The sequence below is a fragment of the Lissotriton helveticus genome, chromosome 2_1 (genome assembly GCF_964261635.1).
Source record: "Lissotriton helveticus chromosome 2_1, aLisHel1.1, whole genome shotgun sequence".
Taxonomy (NCBI): Eukaryota; Metazoa; Chordata; class Amphibia; order Caudata; family Salamandridae; genus Lissotriton; species Lissotriton helveticus.
This window is the reverse complement of record NC_136059.1, coordinates 1,591,740,212-1,591,757,729: the sequence shown is the minus strand read 5'-3', so window position 1 is coordinate 1,591,757,729 and position 17,518 is coordinate 1,591,740,212. Positions and strand designations below refer to the sequence as shown.

The window sequence follows — 17,518 nt, the reverse complement described above, 5'->3', positions numbered from 1 at the left end:
TCTGACCAGTCTTCTTCTTCGTACCCTATTTGTAGGTGGCTCAACTACTAAGACTGTAGTGGGTGTCAAGGAGGAGTAGTCATTAAGCACTTTATAAATGCCTAAGGCAACACATTTGAACCCATTTGTGGATATAATGTAGTAGTGTAGAGTCTGTCAAGTTAGGAGGCTGTGGTACTAGGGATCTAGTCAAGCAGTGCCACAGCCTCTGGAAGTCTCAGAACATGTAAAGGCTGGGGTTTTGTGTCTCCTGTAGTTCACCATAGGTTTTTAGCCTATCACTCGCCAACATGTGATCCACTGTTCTGAACTCTGTGGGCATGAGGCTCTGCCAGTATGGCTCATAGCCTGCTATGAAAGAAGTTTACAGCTGCCCTAAATGGGGGCATTTTTGAGAATGGTACAGTTTTCCTTGATGACATTTGTCCTTTTTGCCATGTGAGTGTGTATTGTTGTCTTTATAATGTTGTTAGATGTGAGCTTACACCGTTTATCAGCCGAATAAAGCTGATTAAATCTATCCACATTCTCCCACAATCACTTCACTGTTTATACCAAGTGTGATGTGTCTGAAGCATCCTTCATTAAGTATCGGCGCAAAATTCGTTCTGCTTGCGGAATTTGAGAATTTTTGGCAATTTCGCGATCCGCGAATCTCGCGAAATTGCCGAAAAATTTCCAAATTCGCTCGCGGGCGGATTTTTTTGCAGATGCCCGAGTTGAAGCTCATATAATCAGCCCAAACAACTAGTGAGCACGGTCTAGGCTAGGCAGGTGTGCTTCCTCCCTATATCTATCGCCTACACGTAGATGTAATCCTTGATGGATGTCTTTGCATCCACGAGTTTCTCGAGCGCAATCCCTGTGTACTTCCTGTGACCAGGAGGCTGCTTTCTTATCATCTGCTGCTCTGATCGGTCTCTGAACCTTTATAAACAAGACGCATGTGAACTTGCATAGAAGCCCCACCCGTTTGGCCCCGCCACACACACACTAGGGTATGCAACGTCTTCCCGCCCTTTCCTCACTATGATGGACAGCTCACTCGAGAGACCTCGGCGCCTTTCGGCGCTGTAGCAAAGTTACAGACACACGTGGTCACTGAAGACAACTCTTCTGGCCCTATACGCAGCTGTAGTGTAGCAAAAGTACTATACATATACCCAAGTACTATACATATACCCAAGTAAGGTAGCACTTACTGATTAGCCAGTAAAAAGTACTCCAGTTGAGTAGAGGTATGGCACAACACGGTGGCATCTTCGTGGATAAATATGCAGGCAGGATTCATTCTGGCACAATGCTCCTGTCACAAAAATTAAACCTCAACAGGAAGCACTTACAGATATAAGCAGGTGCCCGAGTTGAAGCTCAAATTCAGTCGTGCATTATAATCAGCCCAAACAAATAGTGAGCACGGTCCAGGTGTGCTTCCTACCCATATCTACCAGCTACAATTAGATGTAATCCTTGATGGAGGTCTTTGCATCCACGAGTTTCTCGAGCACAATCCTGGTGTACTTACTGTCACCAGGAGGCTGCTTTCTTCTCATCTGCTACTCTGATTGGTCTCTGACCCTTTATAAACAAGAGGTATGTGAACTCGTATAGAAGCCCCGCCCGTTTGGCCCCGCCACGTACACACTAGGGTATGCCACGTCTTCCCGCCCTTTCCTCACTATGATGGACAGCTCACTCGAGGGACCTTGGCACCTTTCGGCGCGGTGGCAAAGTTACAGACACACGTTTGTGCAAATCCGCGAGTTAGTGGATTTTCCCGCGAACTCGCGGATTTTTTTGCCATTTCGCGTGAATTCGCAGACCGCGAATCCCCAAAATTCGCACATACTTATCCTGCATCATGTATCTTTCTTGTGCCTGTTGAAACGCTAGCCAGCAGTGTTAAATGTGCAATAATTGTAGGCCCCCTTTTAGTAGCTGTGTGTATCTTACTTAGTTTAACATGTGGTTTCCTAGCCGCCCTGACGAATGTTTTCATGAGTTTTGTGAGTTCGTAAAATACATGTGCAGGCATACGGAGTGGAAGTAGTGCTAAACTATAGTTTAAATGGGGCATCATGTTCATTTTGTAGCCCTGTATCCTACTCCACTTGGACAGGCCAAAGGTTGACTAATGTGAAAAGTCCTGCTTTAGTTTGGAGATCAATGGATCTATATTGTCCTCTACCATAAATGTTAACACTGTTTTTATGTTGATCATTAAACAGAGCGGATTAGTTGTCTTCTAATGTTATATCAATTTGATAGAACGTTTCACATATTCTCTTTGTAAGATAAATGCCTAGTTATTGAATTGAGCCTAACAGCCCTCCCTAACACTGGCAGCTCTCGCGGGGCAGGACCTACAGCATGTGCTGCACTTGGTCAATGCAGGGCATTTCACAGTGGTTTTGTAAACGCAACACTTAATTACACCAAGTTCTAGGCCGAGTGTGTGTTCAGGAATAGCGGTAACAGAGCACTATTTTCCTTTCTGTAAGTTTCTACACATGCCTAACTACTGTTTCTGGCATTGTTCTGGTAAATGGTGCAGTTTGGAGGTTTCTAAGGAGTGTTATTGTTAGCCCATTAGCAGTGTGATACACACATTTACATCTGAAAGACTATTTCTACCATCTCATCCAGCTGGCTGTTTAACACAGGATTACCTACAATAAAAAAGACAGAAACCCAGGAACTATGTTTTATTTTGCATTTCATGACTATGAGCTTTGGCAGTACAACATAGAATACCATCACCTATTTTTTTTTTATCCAATGACATGTTGCATTGTAGGGCTTGTAGTTTTGCTTTTACAATTTCACCGTAGGCTTAAAACCCGAGCACACAAAGTGCTGCTGACTAAAATTGTCGTACCATTTTAAGAAGCTGTTTCATAAGCTATGTTTGTAAATTTTACAAAAGCAGCTACTCCATTTAAAAAATGCTTATTGCACATGCATATCAAAAAGAAAACTATGTTCGCATATTTTGTGTGGGTTTGCTCTTTCACTCACATCATGCATTAAAATCAGTGTTTGCAATGTGAATCATTTGTTCTCATATGAAGTACAAGGTTTTATTCCAACCTTCACAACACAATAAAGGTACAACATTGATGGCAGTATTGCAGCCTTCTCTAACACAAATAATAAGTGAAATAAAGGTGGCAGTAGCAGAAGGAACATAACATGATTATCTCACGCAAACAGGGCAGGTGCAACACAGGTAGCTAACACACTAAACAGTGAGTGAGGACTGTTACACAATTTTCATAAACATACAAGAAGTAAAAACTCCTGGAAGTAACAGGCAACCCTCCTATGGAATTACTATACATTAATGTACTCATATAAGATGATGAACCCTCATCATTCTTCATGTTATATGCTCTCTTTGTTAAAGTGCCAGACATATTAAAAAAACGTATGGGGGTGAGATAAACATGTAGTTTACTGGTGTCTTCTTACCACAAGATTAAAAACAGAAGGGCTGAGAAAGAGACCCAACTTCTATTTTATATCTACATGTTTCAATGTTCAAAAATAGCCTCATGGTGTCAGACATCTTCCACGTGAATACAGGTATCTCACATCAAATATTGTGAAACAAACCCTGCATTATCGAATTGTTCATCAACCTCACACAAGAGATTGGGGGACACTATGGCAAATTTCCCTGTGCCCCACTCCTTGAAGAGGCCTAGGGGAGTGCTGTTGGAGAGGATGTTTGCATGTGCAGCCTGTTTCAAAGGGCAGGCCATCGTAAACAAAGCGTCAATCAATCAATCAGGGATTTGTGAAGCGTGCTACTCACCCGTGAGGGTCTCAAGGCACTTGGTGGTGGGGGGCATGGCGTGCAGCTCCGGATCGGCCAAAGAGCCTGGTCTTGAGGCTCTTCCTGAAGGTGTGCAGAGTGGGGGAACATCTGATGTTCCGTGAGAGGTCGTTCCAGGTCTTTGCCGCGATGAAGGAGTAGGTTCTTCCACCAGCTCTGGCTCTGCGGATGCTTGGGGTTTCAGCGAGGGCTAGGTCGGTGGAGCGGAGGTTTCTCATGGGTACGTAGAAGGAGACTCTTTCATTGAGGTATTGGGACTAGGTGTTGGGAAGGATTTGAAGGCATGAGTGAGTAGCTTGAAGGTTACTCTCTTTGCGACTGGGAGCCACTATAGGTCTCGTAGGCGCTGGGTGATGTGTTCATGTAGACGGGGTGCTGAGGAAGAGTCTGGCTGCGGTGTTCTGGATAGTCTGGAGTTTTCGGAGCGGGACCTGATTCCGGCATAGAGGGCATTTCCATAGTCCAGTCTGCTTGTTAGGAGTGTGTGATAACAAGCCTGAGTAGGAAACAGCCCATGCCCACACTGCCGTGCAATCCTCACAGTGAACAGGTTGTCAGAAGTGTCATTGTATATGCCTTGACACCACAACCCATTCACCCAACACCAAAGCATCTCCTGGTTTGCTACTGTTAGACTTGGCATCTTTTGGCGTGTTTCCCCTGACTTTTTGCTTTCTGGCTTCCCGGTTTTGACTCTGTTTTTGCTGGTGTAATAATTCTGCACACTTTCCTCACTGCTGATCAGTGGTAAAGTGCAAGTGCTCCTGCTGTAAAATGTGGTATGGATTGGCATTTCCATGATTGGCTTATTTGATTTATGTGTCAGTCCCTTGTAAAGTGCACTGTGAGTGTCAGGGCCTGTAAATCAAATGCTGTTGGTGGGCTGCAGCACTGGATTGTGCCACCCAAGCAAACAGCCTGTAAAGTGTAACTCTGGCCTGCCATTGCAGAGCCTGTGTGCAGCCTGGGGCTGCCATGTCGACTAGGCAAGTGCACACACTTGTCAGTCCCTAAACCTTCCCTTTTCTACATGTGAGTCGCCCTTACGGTAGGCCCAAGGTAACCCCATGGGCAGGGTGCATTGTATATGGAAGGTAGGACATGCCCTGGTGTGTGTGGCATGTCCTGATAGTGAATTACAGCCTACTTTGTTTTTCACTTTTGCAAGGCTACCTGTTCCCCATAGGCCAGAGTAGGCAGTTTGAATATACCATTCTATAATCCTAACTGACTCAGGGAACATGGTAGAAATTCGAGTTGAGTATGACTGAACTCATAATGATAAAATGTATCTTTTAGTGAAGTTTGTTTTAACATTTTGTGTTTGAAAATACCACTTTTAGAAAGTAGGTACTTTGTGACCTAACCCTCCAGCTTGCCTCGGCTAGCTTGTGTATTGTCTGTCTGGTTTCTGAGTGACAGGGGTTGGGGGAGACTCCAGAAGACAGAGTGAGTCAGCACAGGGCTGATTAGACACATCTACACATAGATGGGTGGGAGGAGTAGCACCTGGGTCTGAATAGGGCTGAGCTTTCCTTCCACAATGCTGGCTCCACCTCCTGTGGTGCGTCTGAGGACCCTGGCCCACACTGACAAAGGAAGAAGGTGCACACTGGCAGAATACTCCCCAAACTGGTTTGAACTAGGTCCAGGCCCCTCTGCCTTCAGGGGACGAAGGAATTGCTGAAATAATTGGGCCCAGACCCCAAGACTTTAGAACTCGCTGGAATCAAGGAACCTGCCTAGAAGAAGAGCTGGAAGAGCTGCCAGGAGGATTACTGCCCCTTTGCTGTGTTGTTGCGTTGGCCTGCAGCTGCTGCTTCCGCCTTGGGCAGTGATAGGACTGGACTGGACTGAACTTTCTCTACTTGTGCTGAGTATCTCCAAGGGCCTGAAACTGAGCTGGCCTCCTGTTAAGAAGTCTCAGGGACTGCAAAGACTTCACCGCCCTCTGGGTACCGCTCCTGGAACCACTGTTTCAGTTGCCACAGAGAAGAGGAAACTGCAAACGACTCTGTCATCTTACTCCGTCGCTGGCCTTGTGTCCTGAAGGCACCGCAGTCCGCACCGTCTCGCCCTGCACCATACGCCATGGTCTCCCTGACGCCGTCTGCCCGATCGTCACCGAGCTGCTGCCTGCACCGCATCGAAAGGCACTGCAGCCCGCACCGCATCGTTTCACTTCGCTGGCTTAGTCTCACCGACATGGTCTCCGCTGGCTCGACACCGGTGACCGCCTCGTCATGCACAGCTGTCCGGCTCCGCCAGCACCAATTCCCGCCAACCGGCTCTGTCGCTTGCATCGCAACCTGCAAGCACCGCATTGAGCACCGTCTCGCCCTGCACCGCACGCCTTGGTCTCATCTACGCCATTTGCACGATCATCACCGAGCTGCTGCCTGCACCGCATCAAGAGGACACTGCGCCCTGCACCGCTTCCACTTTGCACCGTAACCGCAATGAACACCACGACCAGCTCCATCACCTGCACCGCAACCTGCCAGCACCGCATCGAGCACGATCTCACCCTGCACCGCAAGCCTTGGTCTCACCGTTGCCGTCTCGATGATCGTCACTGAGCCGCTGCTCACACCGCATCGAGAGGAGACCGCACTGTGCACCGCTTCCACCTTGCAATGCAACCACGACGAATGCCAAGACTAAGAAAGGTACTGTTAACGAGTCTGTTCACACTGTTGCTGGCCCGTACTGAAGCGGTCAGCTGGAACTGCGAGACTCTGTTGTTTTCAGCATTGCGGTAGGCTCGAACCGAGCTCCTGACTCATACGAACTGTGTTTTCAAATTATTTTTGCAATTTAAAGACATCTTGCGAATTAATTATTTTTAAAGTACTGTATTGTGGATTTTTATTGGATTTGGTCTTGTTTTAAGTGTATAAAAATATTGGATATTTTTCTAAACAGGTGTGGTGTCCTTTTGTAGTGCTTACACTGTATTACTGTTGATTATGTGCAAATGCTTTACACACTGCCTCTGAGATAAGCCTGAAGGCTCGTGCCAAGCTACCAAGGGGGTGAGCAGGGGTTATTTTAGGAGTGTAACTCCCTTATCATGACTAGGAAGAAGGGTCCCTACTTGACAAAGGTGCAAGCCCTTGCCAACTAGAGACTCCCATTTCTAACAGCTACCAACACCAATAGGGTAGTGGTAGCAAGGTGGTAATGGCCAGGTCCCATAATTCTGAGTGGCCTTGTCTGTGTTGCATTTTTTCTGGAAAAGTAGTGCAGTGGAAACTGATTAGAACAGCTCTTAGCTCAGCTAGAATATCATTCCCTGCTTCATGTGTCTGTGACAGACACTTTATTTAGAGCTGCAAACTTTAATGTAAAAACGTGTATTTTGGATTGAACTTTAGCACCTTTGATTATATCACTGCACTCAGTGACCTTTATTAGAATTAGTGATTCATACCCTTTCTGCTGAGACAATTCAAGAGGCTAGTCAGTTGTCTTGTTTCTTAAATATAAGCCTTTATGTTTATAGATGATGCAACATTATAGTCTACTAAATCATACACAAGAGCGATGTTTTTCCAATGTGCATTCTGAACTGAATTATTTGAATGTGATCTCAGATGTGATGATCACGGAAAAGCAGGCCCAGGGTAGAAAAGTGATCACCTTGGGTCACATTCTTTGGTCAAGCTTAGAAGCTAGAATTGAAACCAGGTTTCCTGATTAGGCATTGTGCAATTCTGACTCAGGATGGGTATCACTTTCTAATTTTATTACTGACCCAAGAGGCAAGTCATTTGTCCTGTGCCACAGATGCAAGTATTTTATTGATGTTATAGGTGAAGCAACGTTATGCTCTATTACACCATACAGGAGAGAGGTTTTGTACAGTGAAAATCCTGAACTGAAATATTCCAAGGTGCTCTCAAAGGAGATGCTCATGGAAAAGGATACAACGGAAGGAAATATAAATTGCCAAGGGTCACAGAGTTTGGTCAAGCAGCGAAGCTGCGATTGAAATCAGGATTGCTGGGTCAGGCCCCCCTCAATTATATGTTACCCTGGGTACAACAAAAGCTTCTGACTAGCCTGGGCATGTTAGGCAAGTGCATTCAAAATATCCTTTGCATTTTAGTAAGCTTTAGCATAGCATTGAAAACATCCCTCTTCACAGAACAAGTACACCTTGGGCAGAAACAGTGCTCACTTCCAACCTCAGAGGACAGGTACAGCAAGGGTAGCATCAGCATAAGACTGTCCCATCACAAGACAGGTAAAAATTGGGCTGCAGCTCTGACAGCTTTACTTCCTCAAAGCACCAGGACTGCATCGTAGTAGTAAAACAAGCTTCCCTCTCTCACACAAGGCAATATGTGCAATCTTCTATTTCCCACAGAACAGATCTGGAATGGTAGGCTAGTGCTAGTTTTCACAGAATATATACCACTAAGATGTGAGTGACATGTAGGTTACAGATAGTTCCCTGGACTGGATGCTTACGTTACGTCACTGGGATGAATGTATAGCTGGATGAGTTAGTGAATATGCAAGATTTTATATCATTCTTGTAAGTCACCGTCCTAAAAGTGCTGGTGCTGTCAGGTGGAGACCTCCTGTTTGTGTTAATTCATTAGTGTTCTGTATATTGAGAAGTAACCATCACCTAGCATGTCGTAGTTTATTTGGAGCATCCCTGCTACAGCGTAACTAACTATACTCTTTAGAAGCAGACATGGTCCAACCTCTTCGAAAAGGTTTTGTAGGTGCACCAGACACTATGCAATCCAAGGCTCAGTGTTGCACCTGTTCAAAATGTTGAGAGCTGCCAGTGCTTGCCAACACAATAGAGACCACTTCACTAAATGAGGTCTGGAGTGAAAGTCAAAAAGTCAAGTTGGCAAATCAGCACCTGATAATAATTCCAGCATTTGGAAACCTATTTAGCACGTTGAAACAATTTTCCAAATTAGGTTCCTGGATTAATCAATTTTCTGTGCGAGTTGAATATTGTCTTTCATTGTGATATGCAGAACGATCGCCATTTAATCTCTGATGTCACTCGGCGAGAGCGAGGGGACGCTATTAATCAGTGCGAAATGCTGTAAATGAATCATGGGTAAAATGATGTGTACATTTTTCGCGCATGAATAATGCTGCCCTTGTTTACCAGCCGATAACAGATCAGAGTGTCCTTTATTTCAGGGCAATTGAATTTGACTGCAAATCAGTTACCCTCGTGCAGTATTCATGAGCGCCCGAAATATTTTTGTCATGATAAAATATACTGCGATAAACCGATCATTTTAATGGTTTCCCTCTGACAGTGCTTCGGTCTTCTTGGAATAAACGGAGCTGGCAAGACAACAACCTTCAAAATGCTGACCGGAGATATTTCCGTGTCTGGCGGTGATGCGTTCGTCAATGGATTCAGGTAAGAAGCCTCTCAGGGGGTGGCAAAGTTGAAGAAGGACGTACACAATTATGCAAATATTCTGCTAATTTTCGTCATTTGGTATTTAATTCCTGAAGTCTTAAAAATTATATTACTGTATTCAACTTTATCATTAGGAAACGTAATTATGCACGTTCCTGACATAGAAATAGGACTACAATTTCGGGAGGCACAAATGGCGTATTTGAACAGCAGTCAGAGAAGCATAGAAAACGGACAACAAAGAAGGCACTCGGATATCAAATTTAGCACTGTTGTGTTAATAGACTGGGGGAAGTTAAACACAAATTTGACGCACAATATCTGGGTCATTTGAGTTGTTTCTTGAAAAGTGTTTCTAGCCTACCCTGCACTGGTACACATGAAGAAGATGACAAAGGCTCTCCTTTGCTTAGCCGATAGCAGGGCACCAGTCCTAAAAAAAGAATTGGGGGGCACTAACCAGGTTAGGCAGTATGCAAGTGAAATCATGACGCGTGCCATCACAGCGCATGATGTCACGATGCGTAACTTTGCACGTGACACCGCAGAATGTGACCTCACTGGAAGTGACATCACAAGAAGTGATATTAAGATTTTACACATATGTTTATCAGGCATATCATGAGTACATTTATGCGCATTATGAGATTTAACAAATAAGATTTGGCGTTGGGGTTGTGCCCAAAAAAGTGGCCCAATCCCGATGCAAAATCTGGGCCTCAACTAATACATTTATTTTTTTAAGCCCTGCCACAAATAAATTGGCAACAAGGAGAAGCATAGCACTAGATGTTATGCTTAATTGGTTGCAAAGTCTACATTTTAAAATATTTTATTGGGTTGAGGCATCTGCTGTGAAGGTGCCCAGTAAATCTCAGGGAATAGTAATAAATGGTGAGATAACGCTGGTAGTTAATGCACTTGCTGGGGAAATCTGTGTTTTGTGAAGTCCCAGATTTGAAGTAGTAGAGAAGGTAAATGTGTCTCCTGCAAAGCACATTATATAACACGCAGATGACAGATTTTTATTTTATATAGATAGGAAAGCGAGTTACCGCTTTTAAAACAGAGATCCTTTTGTTACCTGCAGCTCATAAATTGTAATCCTACTAAAAGACTACAGTGAAGTGTAAAGGAGATGCGTCTCCTACACCTTGTAAATCTCACTGTCTCATGTAACTCATCTTGTACATTGATTTACACATGTATATGATTTATTGTCAATGTATAATGTGTATGTTACGTAAAGAGCTCTGACATAATGCCATAAAAGAAAGAAAATAGTGCTATTGAAATTGTTACTTGTGTAAATACTGGGACAGACCAACACACCTGACATTCTTACAGTGCACGCTCTATACAGGGATTGAACAAAGGCAAAACAATGCCTCTCTTAAATACCTGTGAAGAGATAAGCGGTGTGCCTTTGTTTCCCCTCTGTGGCATTTACATTGAAGTGTGAAGTTCCAGGCCGCTTCCAGCCAGGACATTCAAACAAAATGAGGCCTGATGGCCTTAACTTCCACCCAGCTGGAGGTGCAGAAGAAGCTCTCTCGCTGCCTACACGTTGCTGCTGGGAATCGAATGTAGGAAACATGCAGGCAGTGCTGAATGTGTCCCGGTGCCTGAAAATTACACCAGGACACATTCAGCATATTTCTGTGTGGCCCGACTTCCTGGCAGGGGGACGACATCCACCCTGTGTAAAGAGTGGGTGGATGCTGTGCACCTGCGTGTAACCCCGACTCGTGCCCTGGTCAACAGTGTTTAACAATGGAATAGAATAGAATTTACAGAAAATTGTCAGGGCAGATGTAAAAAACCTGGACTATTACAACAAAGGACGGCATCTGATCGGCCTACCATCATACCAAAAAGTAGGGGTTGGCCGCAGGCCCTTCCTGCACTTGGTGCCAGTTAAACAGTACTTTCTTCAAAGATTAATTAAACAGATATATAAATTGTAAAACATGGTTACCCTTCACATTTCCCCATCAAACAAACTTGGCGTGGTGCCCAGCCGAAGATTGCCAAGTATTATCGTATTTTCAGCATTCTACTTTAAAATGCCACCGTGTTCACCTCTCTCTCTCCTACACACACTCTCTCTCTGCTCTCAAAGACTCACAAAGGCTTTAAAAGCCAGGCTGCAGTTGCACCTTTGAAACAGACAACATCTTTCAGTTTGTTAAAACCACATAATACAGAGACTTGCCTCATATCCCACAGCAATAAACATCAAGGGTGGGATTCACATAGCTCTTTGCTGAGTGACTTCTTACTTCGGTCTAATGTGTGAGTGAACCTGGAATATTCCAACCTGATTCACAAACCATTTTCTGTGAATACCTTCCAGGACTCAGACAGGCTTATTCACAAAAATCGAGATTAATGCAGTCTTACTACTTGACATTCATGAGTATGTCACACTTAAACCTAGATTGAGACACACCAACTCATTGAAGATGCTTTTTGAATCAGGTCTGAACTTTTATGTGGAGGGGCACAACTAAAATCAAGAGTTATAAAAGATCCTGTCCTTCATTGGTACTCAAGTACGTTGATGTAATAGAGTATTGCAAGACCTTGAATAAGTGATGTTGAATGCAGTACTGGTGTTTTTAATGGTTTTGTATTTTTTAATTGTATTGAAGCAGATGTATGTTTAGTGAATTGCTGCACTGGCTATTTGGTGATTGCGTACTTCTTTTATTTCAACTTGATTTTCTGCTTGTATGTTTGTTACATGTTGGGGTTTATTCATGTTTGTAGCATTATTCAACAACAGCTCTCTGGTTACATCTTTGTTCTGTTGTCATATTAGGGTTTTTAGAGTGTTTTACAATATTGTCTAATTTTGGAAACACGCACACACACACATTCACACATTTAGAGTTACTTCTATAGGCCACAGTACAATTAGGTGGAGAGGAATTACCTCCTGGAATTCCGCTCTGCCTGGTTTCAAGTGAGATGGTTTTTCCACCACTATGGACTGATTCACTAAGATAAACTTACACTTTTGTGTAGGTTTATGATTTTTTGCTATTCAAAACAACATTTTACCGGTAGTATCTTTACGACTGCAGAGTCTCTGCAAATAAAAAGATAGGACAGGCCTATCTTTGTATGTGTGATCACTCCACAGTCGTAAAGATACTACTCGTAAAATACCTTAGTGAATAGCAAACTATCATAAACTTACAGTAAAGTTTAAGTTTACATTTATGAATCAGGCCCCTAGTTTGCCTGGGTGTGGAAGAACCTGGCTCGATTTTACCATGCAGTAATTCTACACAGTAAACTCGGATAAGGATTTACCGGCAGAATCAGCCAATCCTCATTCCGTGTTTTTTTTCTGATAGGGAAAGTATTAAACAATGCTTTCCCCTGCCAGAAAGGGCCTTCCCTTACTCCATACTTTTCCTCATCTCTCTTTCACACTGAGAGCTTCCCACATACATGTACCACCTGCTCAAAGAAGGTCGTAAACATATGCATTAAACACCACAGACTTTGGAAATTCCAAACAGTTTTATGGTCAGGAGAAGGAGTCTAACACAGTAAATCCTTTCCATGTGGTTTTATGTTTAATTGTGTAACACTTTGGTAGATTTATCACACAGTATAAGCAAAATTGCATGCAACTGTACCGTGCCCCAAGTACAATGCAACTCAGAATGAGGAGCTATAAGTATTGTTTTTTGTCAAAGTTTGAACTTCTTTTCAGGGGTTTGCTGGAGACTAAGAGGATTTGGCCAGACGGTATTTAAGACTAAACACCCCACTTACAGATTTCTTCCTTTGGAAATCCTGATGGCTCTTGACAGGTCAATTGACTCTTGCCACCTTGGTTCGAATCAAGCTGGAAAGAAAACACAAATTATGCATATATCAACTGTCAGATCCTTAATGTTCAGTTCAGTCAATGATGAGAAGTTGATGACGTTTCAAAACCTTTATTTATCTTAAGTATTAGTATGATTTGTCATCTTTATTCCGATTAGTTCAGTTTATTGAAATATCAAATAAAAGATAGATTAGTGACAGCATAAATGAATATAAAGTGGTTCATAAAAGAAACAGTCACTAAACTAGATGAAGAGCCTTATCTACCATAAGAGAAAACCCATGCAGGGTTACCTTCTCGGAAATGAGCAAGATGAAACTTCCCATAAAGAGTCGTTCTGGAAATTCAGCTGAGTTCCCTGCAGTTGCAGTTGCAACGGTCAAAATATCAGTAAACAAGCATGTGCAATGCAATAGGTCTCGCATTTATGCGACTTTGAGCTATTTGCATTGTTAATTACATTGTCTTTTATTTATGTGTTTATTTTAAAAACATAAATAAAAGGAATTGTAATTTGCAATGCGGGACCTATTGCATTGCAAATTCTTGTGTTAACAGGCGCCCCATGCCACGCATTCACATTAATAGAGGCCACACCCTTTCCTTAGATGAGCCGTGTCTAAAGAAAGGTTGTGGCTGCTATTAAAGTAAAAGTGCGGTATGGGGGCGCTTTTACCAAAAAAAGCATTTGTCAAGTTGACAAAAAAATGCTTTTTTTGGTAAAAGCGCCCCATGCTGCGGTTTTACTTTAATAGCGGCCAGAGACCTTTATTTAGGCACTCTTGTCTAAAGAAAGGGGCGTGGCCTCTATTAATGTGAAAGGGCCACATAGGGCGCTTGAAACCAAGCAAAAATTTAAATAGTGTAAGAAAAAAAATGTGGGCATATGTGCAGCAGGAGGAGGGGCAAGGAACAGAGCATATTCAAAACTTGTATAGCTGAGTTAGTAAAAAACATTTTTGTTAAATTAACAGCGCCCGCTTTGCATGGCAACTGTGTAAGGGGTGGGGGGGCATATTTATAGCCAATACCCATTAAGTGGAAGCGCCCATAGCGCGCTGCAAATAACCCCCCAAAAGACAGCGAGAAGTGTGGCTCAGTGGTTAGAGGCGGCAGACCCGGAAGCTGAGATCAGCCGTGGACCAGGGTTCGATTCCCCGCCTCGGCGGGTCTCGGGCTCAAAAATTCCACGGACTCGACAATTCTCGCTCCGGTGCCTTCTCGACTCACGGGGTCACACTCTGCGACTCTGGGCAATAGCTTGCTTAATCTCCACTACGGCCCCTCGCGGCGGGATGCCTGGCTTTCACCTTGTGAATACCCTGCCGGGGTATCTCTCACAGGGGAATACCAGGACGGGTTCCCTAAGCAAGCGCCTTGAGACCCCTGGGTGAATCGTGCGCTATATAAATCGAAATACATTTACATTTACATTTACAGCCACCATTGCTAAAGCTGGCATGCGCTCTGTGGGGTCAATTATGATGTCGGTCGGAAAGACCGTCCGCGGCGGGTGCGGAAAAAGACCGTCCGCGGCGGGTGCGGAAAAAGACCGTCCGCGGAGGGTGCGGAAAAAGACCGTCCGCTGCGGGTACGGAAAAAGACCGTCCGCGGCGGGTGCGGAAAAAGACCGTCCGCGGCGGGTGCGGAAAAAGTCCGTCCGCGGCGGGCGAGCCGTAAAGTTTGCCCGACGCATTTCTGCTGGCAGGCCATCGTTCTGATGGCCTGCCGGGCAGATCTCAGGCCTAATACGGTGGCCCATATCAGGATGCCTGCCTGGCTAAGAAGTCCATGGCCTGTCCCCAGCTTACGAACCCTAGCCAGGCTGGGGAGAGCCTCCCTGGGCCTGTGGAGCCCGTCCCGGGTACTTTGCCATTCCGTCGGCCTGGAGGTGGGTGCCCCGGACGCCCGGGGGACGACTGCCCAGGACGCATGGAGACCGTTCTGGGCACTTTGCCATGCCGTCAGCCTGGATGGAGCCCCGGGCGCCCGGGGGGACGAATGCCCGGGACGCATGGAGCCCGTCCCGGGCACTCTGCCATGCCATCGGCCTGGAGTGCCCCGACACCCAGGGGAGGACCACCCTGAAAACCATGGAGCCCGACCCGGGCACTCTGCCATACCGTCCAGCCTGGATGGAGCCCCGGACGCCCGGGGGACGACTGCCCAAGAGCCCGGGGGACGAATGCCCGGGACGCATGGAGCCCGTCCCGGTCACTCTGCCATGCTGTCGGCCTGGATGGAGCCCCGGACGCCCGGGGGACGACTGCCCAAGAGCCATGGAGCCCGACCCGGGCACTCTGCCATGCCGTCAGCCTGGATGGATCCCCGGGACGACTGTCCAAGAGCCCGGGGGACGAATGCCCGGGACGCATGGAGCCTGTCCCGGGCACTCTGCCATGCCAAACGCCTGGAGCTCCCCGACACCCAGGGGAGGACCACCCTGAAAACCATGGAGCCCGACCCGGGCACTCTGCCATGCCGTCGGCCTTGATGGAGCCCCGGACACCCGGGGGACGACTGCCCAAGAGCCATGGAGCCCGTCCTGGGCAATTTGACATGCAGTTGGCCTGGAGGAAGGAAGCTCCGGGTGGCCTAGGGAGGTGTTGCCCAGGCATAGCCTATCTGGTCCCCATGGCAGAGAACCACCAGCCTCGGAGGGGTGTCCGGGCGTACCCTGCCCCTAGTAATCCGGAGGGAAATTACCCCTCTTTCTTGCAATCTGTGCACGCGAGGTGACAGAGGGGACCCAAGGCGTGAAAGAACCCGACCTCATGGAGCCCTCGCTGGGATCCAGGAGGCAAATGGCACCTCATCGGGACTTCCAGGGAAGTTCGGCCATCTGGTCGCCCCATAGGAAAGCGTTGCGGGCGACCAGATGCCCGAGGGGATCCGGGCGACCAGATGGCCGAGGGAGTCTGGGCGATCAGATGGCCGGGCATGGAAGTGAAGCCGCCTGGACTCTCCCGTCCCCGTCCCTGTCCCGTCCCGTCCCGGGACGAATGCCCGGGACGCATGGAGCCCGTCCTGGGCACTTTTCAATGCCGTCGGCCTGGAGCCCCCCCGACACCCAGGGGAGGGCCACCGTGAAAACCATGGAGCCCGACCCGGGCACTCTGCCATGCCGTCAGCCTGGATGGAGCCCCGGACGCCCGGGGGTCGAATGCCCCGGACGCATGGAGCCCGTCCCGGGCACTCTGCCATGCCGTCAGCCTGGAGCGCCCCGACACCCAGGGGAGGACCACCCTGGAAACCATGGAGCCCGACCCGGGCACTCTGCCATGCCGTCAGCCTGGATGGAGCCCCGGACGCCTGGGGGACGAATGCCAGGGACGCATGGAGCCCGTCCTGGGCACTTTTTCATGCCGTCGGCCTGGAGCGCCCCGACACCCAGGGGTGGACCACCCTGGCAACCATGGAGCCCGACCCGGGCACTCTGCCATGCCGTCCAGCCTGGATGGAGCCCCGGACGCCCGGGGGACGAATGCCCGGGACGCATGGAGCCCGTCCTGGGCACTTTTCCATGCTGTCGGCCTGGATGGAGCCCCGGGTGCCCGGGGGGACAACTGCCCAAGAGCCATGGAGCCCGTCCTGGGCAATTTGACATGCCCTTGGCCTGGAGGAAGGAAGCCCCAGGTGGCCTAGGGAGGTGGTACCCAGGCATAGCCCATCTGGTCCCCCTGGCAGAGAACCACCAGCCTTGGAGGGGTGTCCGGGCGTACCCTGTCCCTAGTAATCCGGAGGGAAATTACCCCCCTTTCTTGTAATCTGTGCACGCGAGGTGACAGAGGGGACCCAAGGCGCGTGGGCGCCTGACCTCCTGGAGCCCTCGCTTGGATCCGGGAGGCAAATGGCACCTCATAGGTACTTCCAGGGAAGCCCGGCCATCTGGTCTTCGTATTTGTGGAGCCCTGGGAGAGAACTGGGGCTCGGCAGGGCCAGGGTGCCAGCAGGTCCCAGTCTGCCAGGTCACCAGGTCTGGGGATATGCTGCCCATGCGCTGCCGGGGCCCGGGCATGACCTCCGGTGGGCCCTCCGGTGCGTCAGTCTGGCACGGGGAGGCTCTGAACCTGCTTAGCTGGGGCCAGGGCTCCACAAATCCACTCGCCCGCTCGACCGGGGCCTAAACGGCGTCCTGCTCTTGGCGGGCTTGGGGCTTAGCTTCCAAACCCTACCCCCAGGCCAGGGAGAGCCTCTGCAGGCCCCGATGGACCCCAGCGCCCGGAACCTCGGCTGGCTTGCAGGACGGGGGCTCCAGCACCCCGGGACCTGCCGGACAGAGTTCAAGCCCCAGGCCCGGTCCCATGTTCCGAACCCTAGCCAGGCCAGGGAATGCCTGCCCAGGCCCAGAGGGACCCTAGCGCCCAGACCCTCGACTGGCTTGCAGGACAGGGGGCTCCAGCACCCTCGGGGCCTGCCA

General features: G+C 47.7%; 1 protein-coding gene across 3 annotated transcripts in view; it reads left to right on the top strand.

Annotated features, from left to right (window-relative positions):
* LOC144818798 (phospholipid-transporting ATPase ABCA1-like) overlaps nucleotides 1–17,518 on the top strand; it is a 3,252,877-nt gene that overhangs the window by 2,666,007 nt on the left and 569,352 nt on the right. For all 3 annotated transcript variants that reach the window (XM_078676562.1, XM_078676560.1, XM_078676561.1), the window contains exon 44: nucleotides 9,139–9,245. In XM_078676562.1, the coding sequence (XP_078532688.1) occupies nucleotides 9,139–9,245 (107 nt within the window). The remainder of the gene's footprint in view (nucleotides 1–9,138; nucleotides 9,246–17,518) is intronic.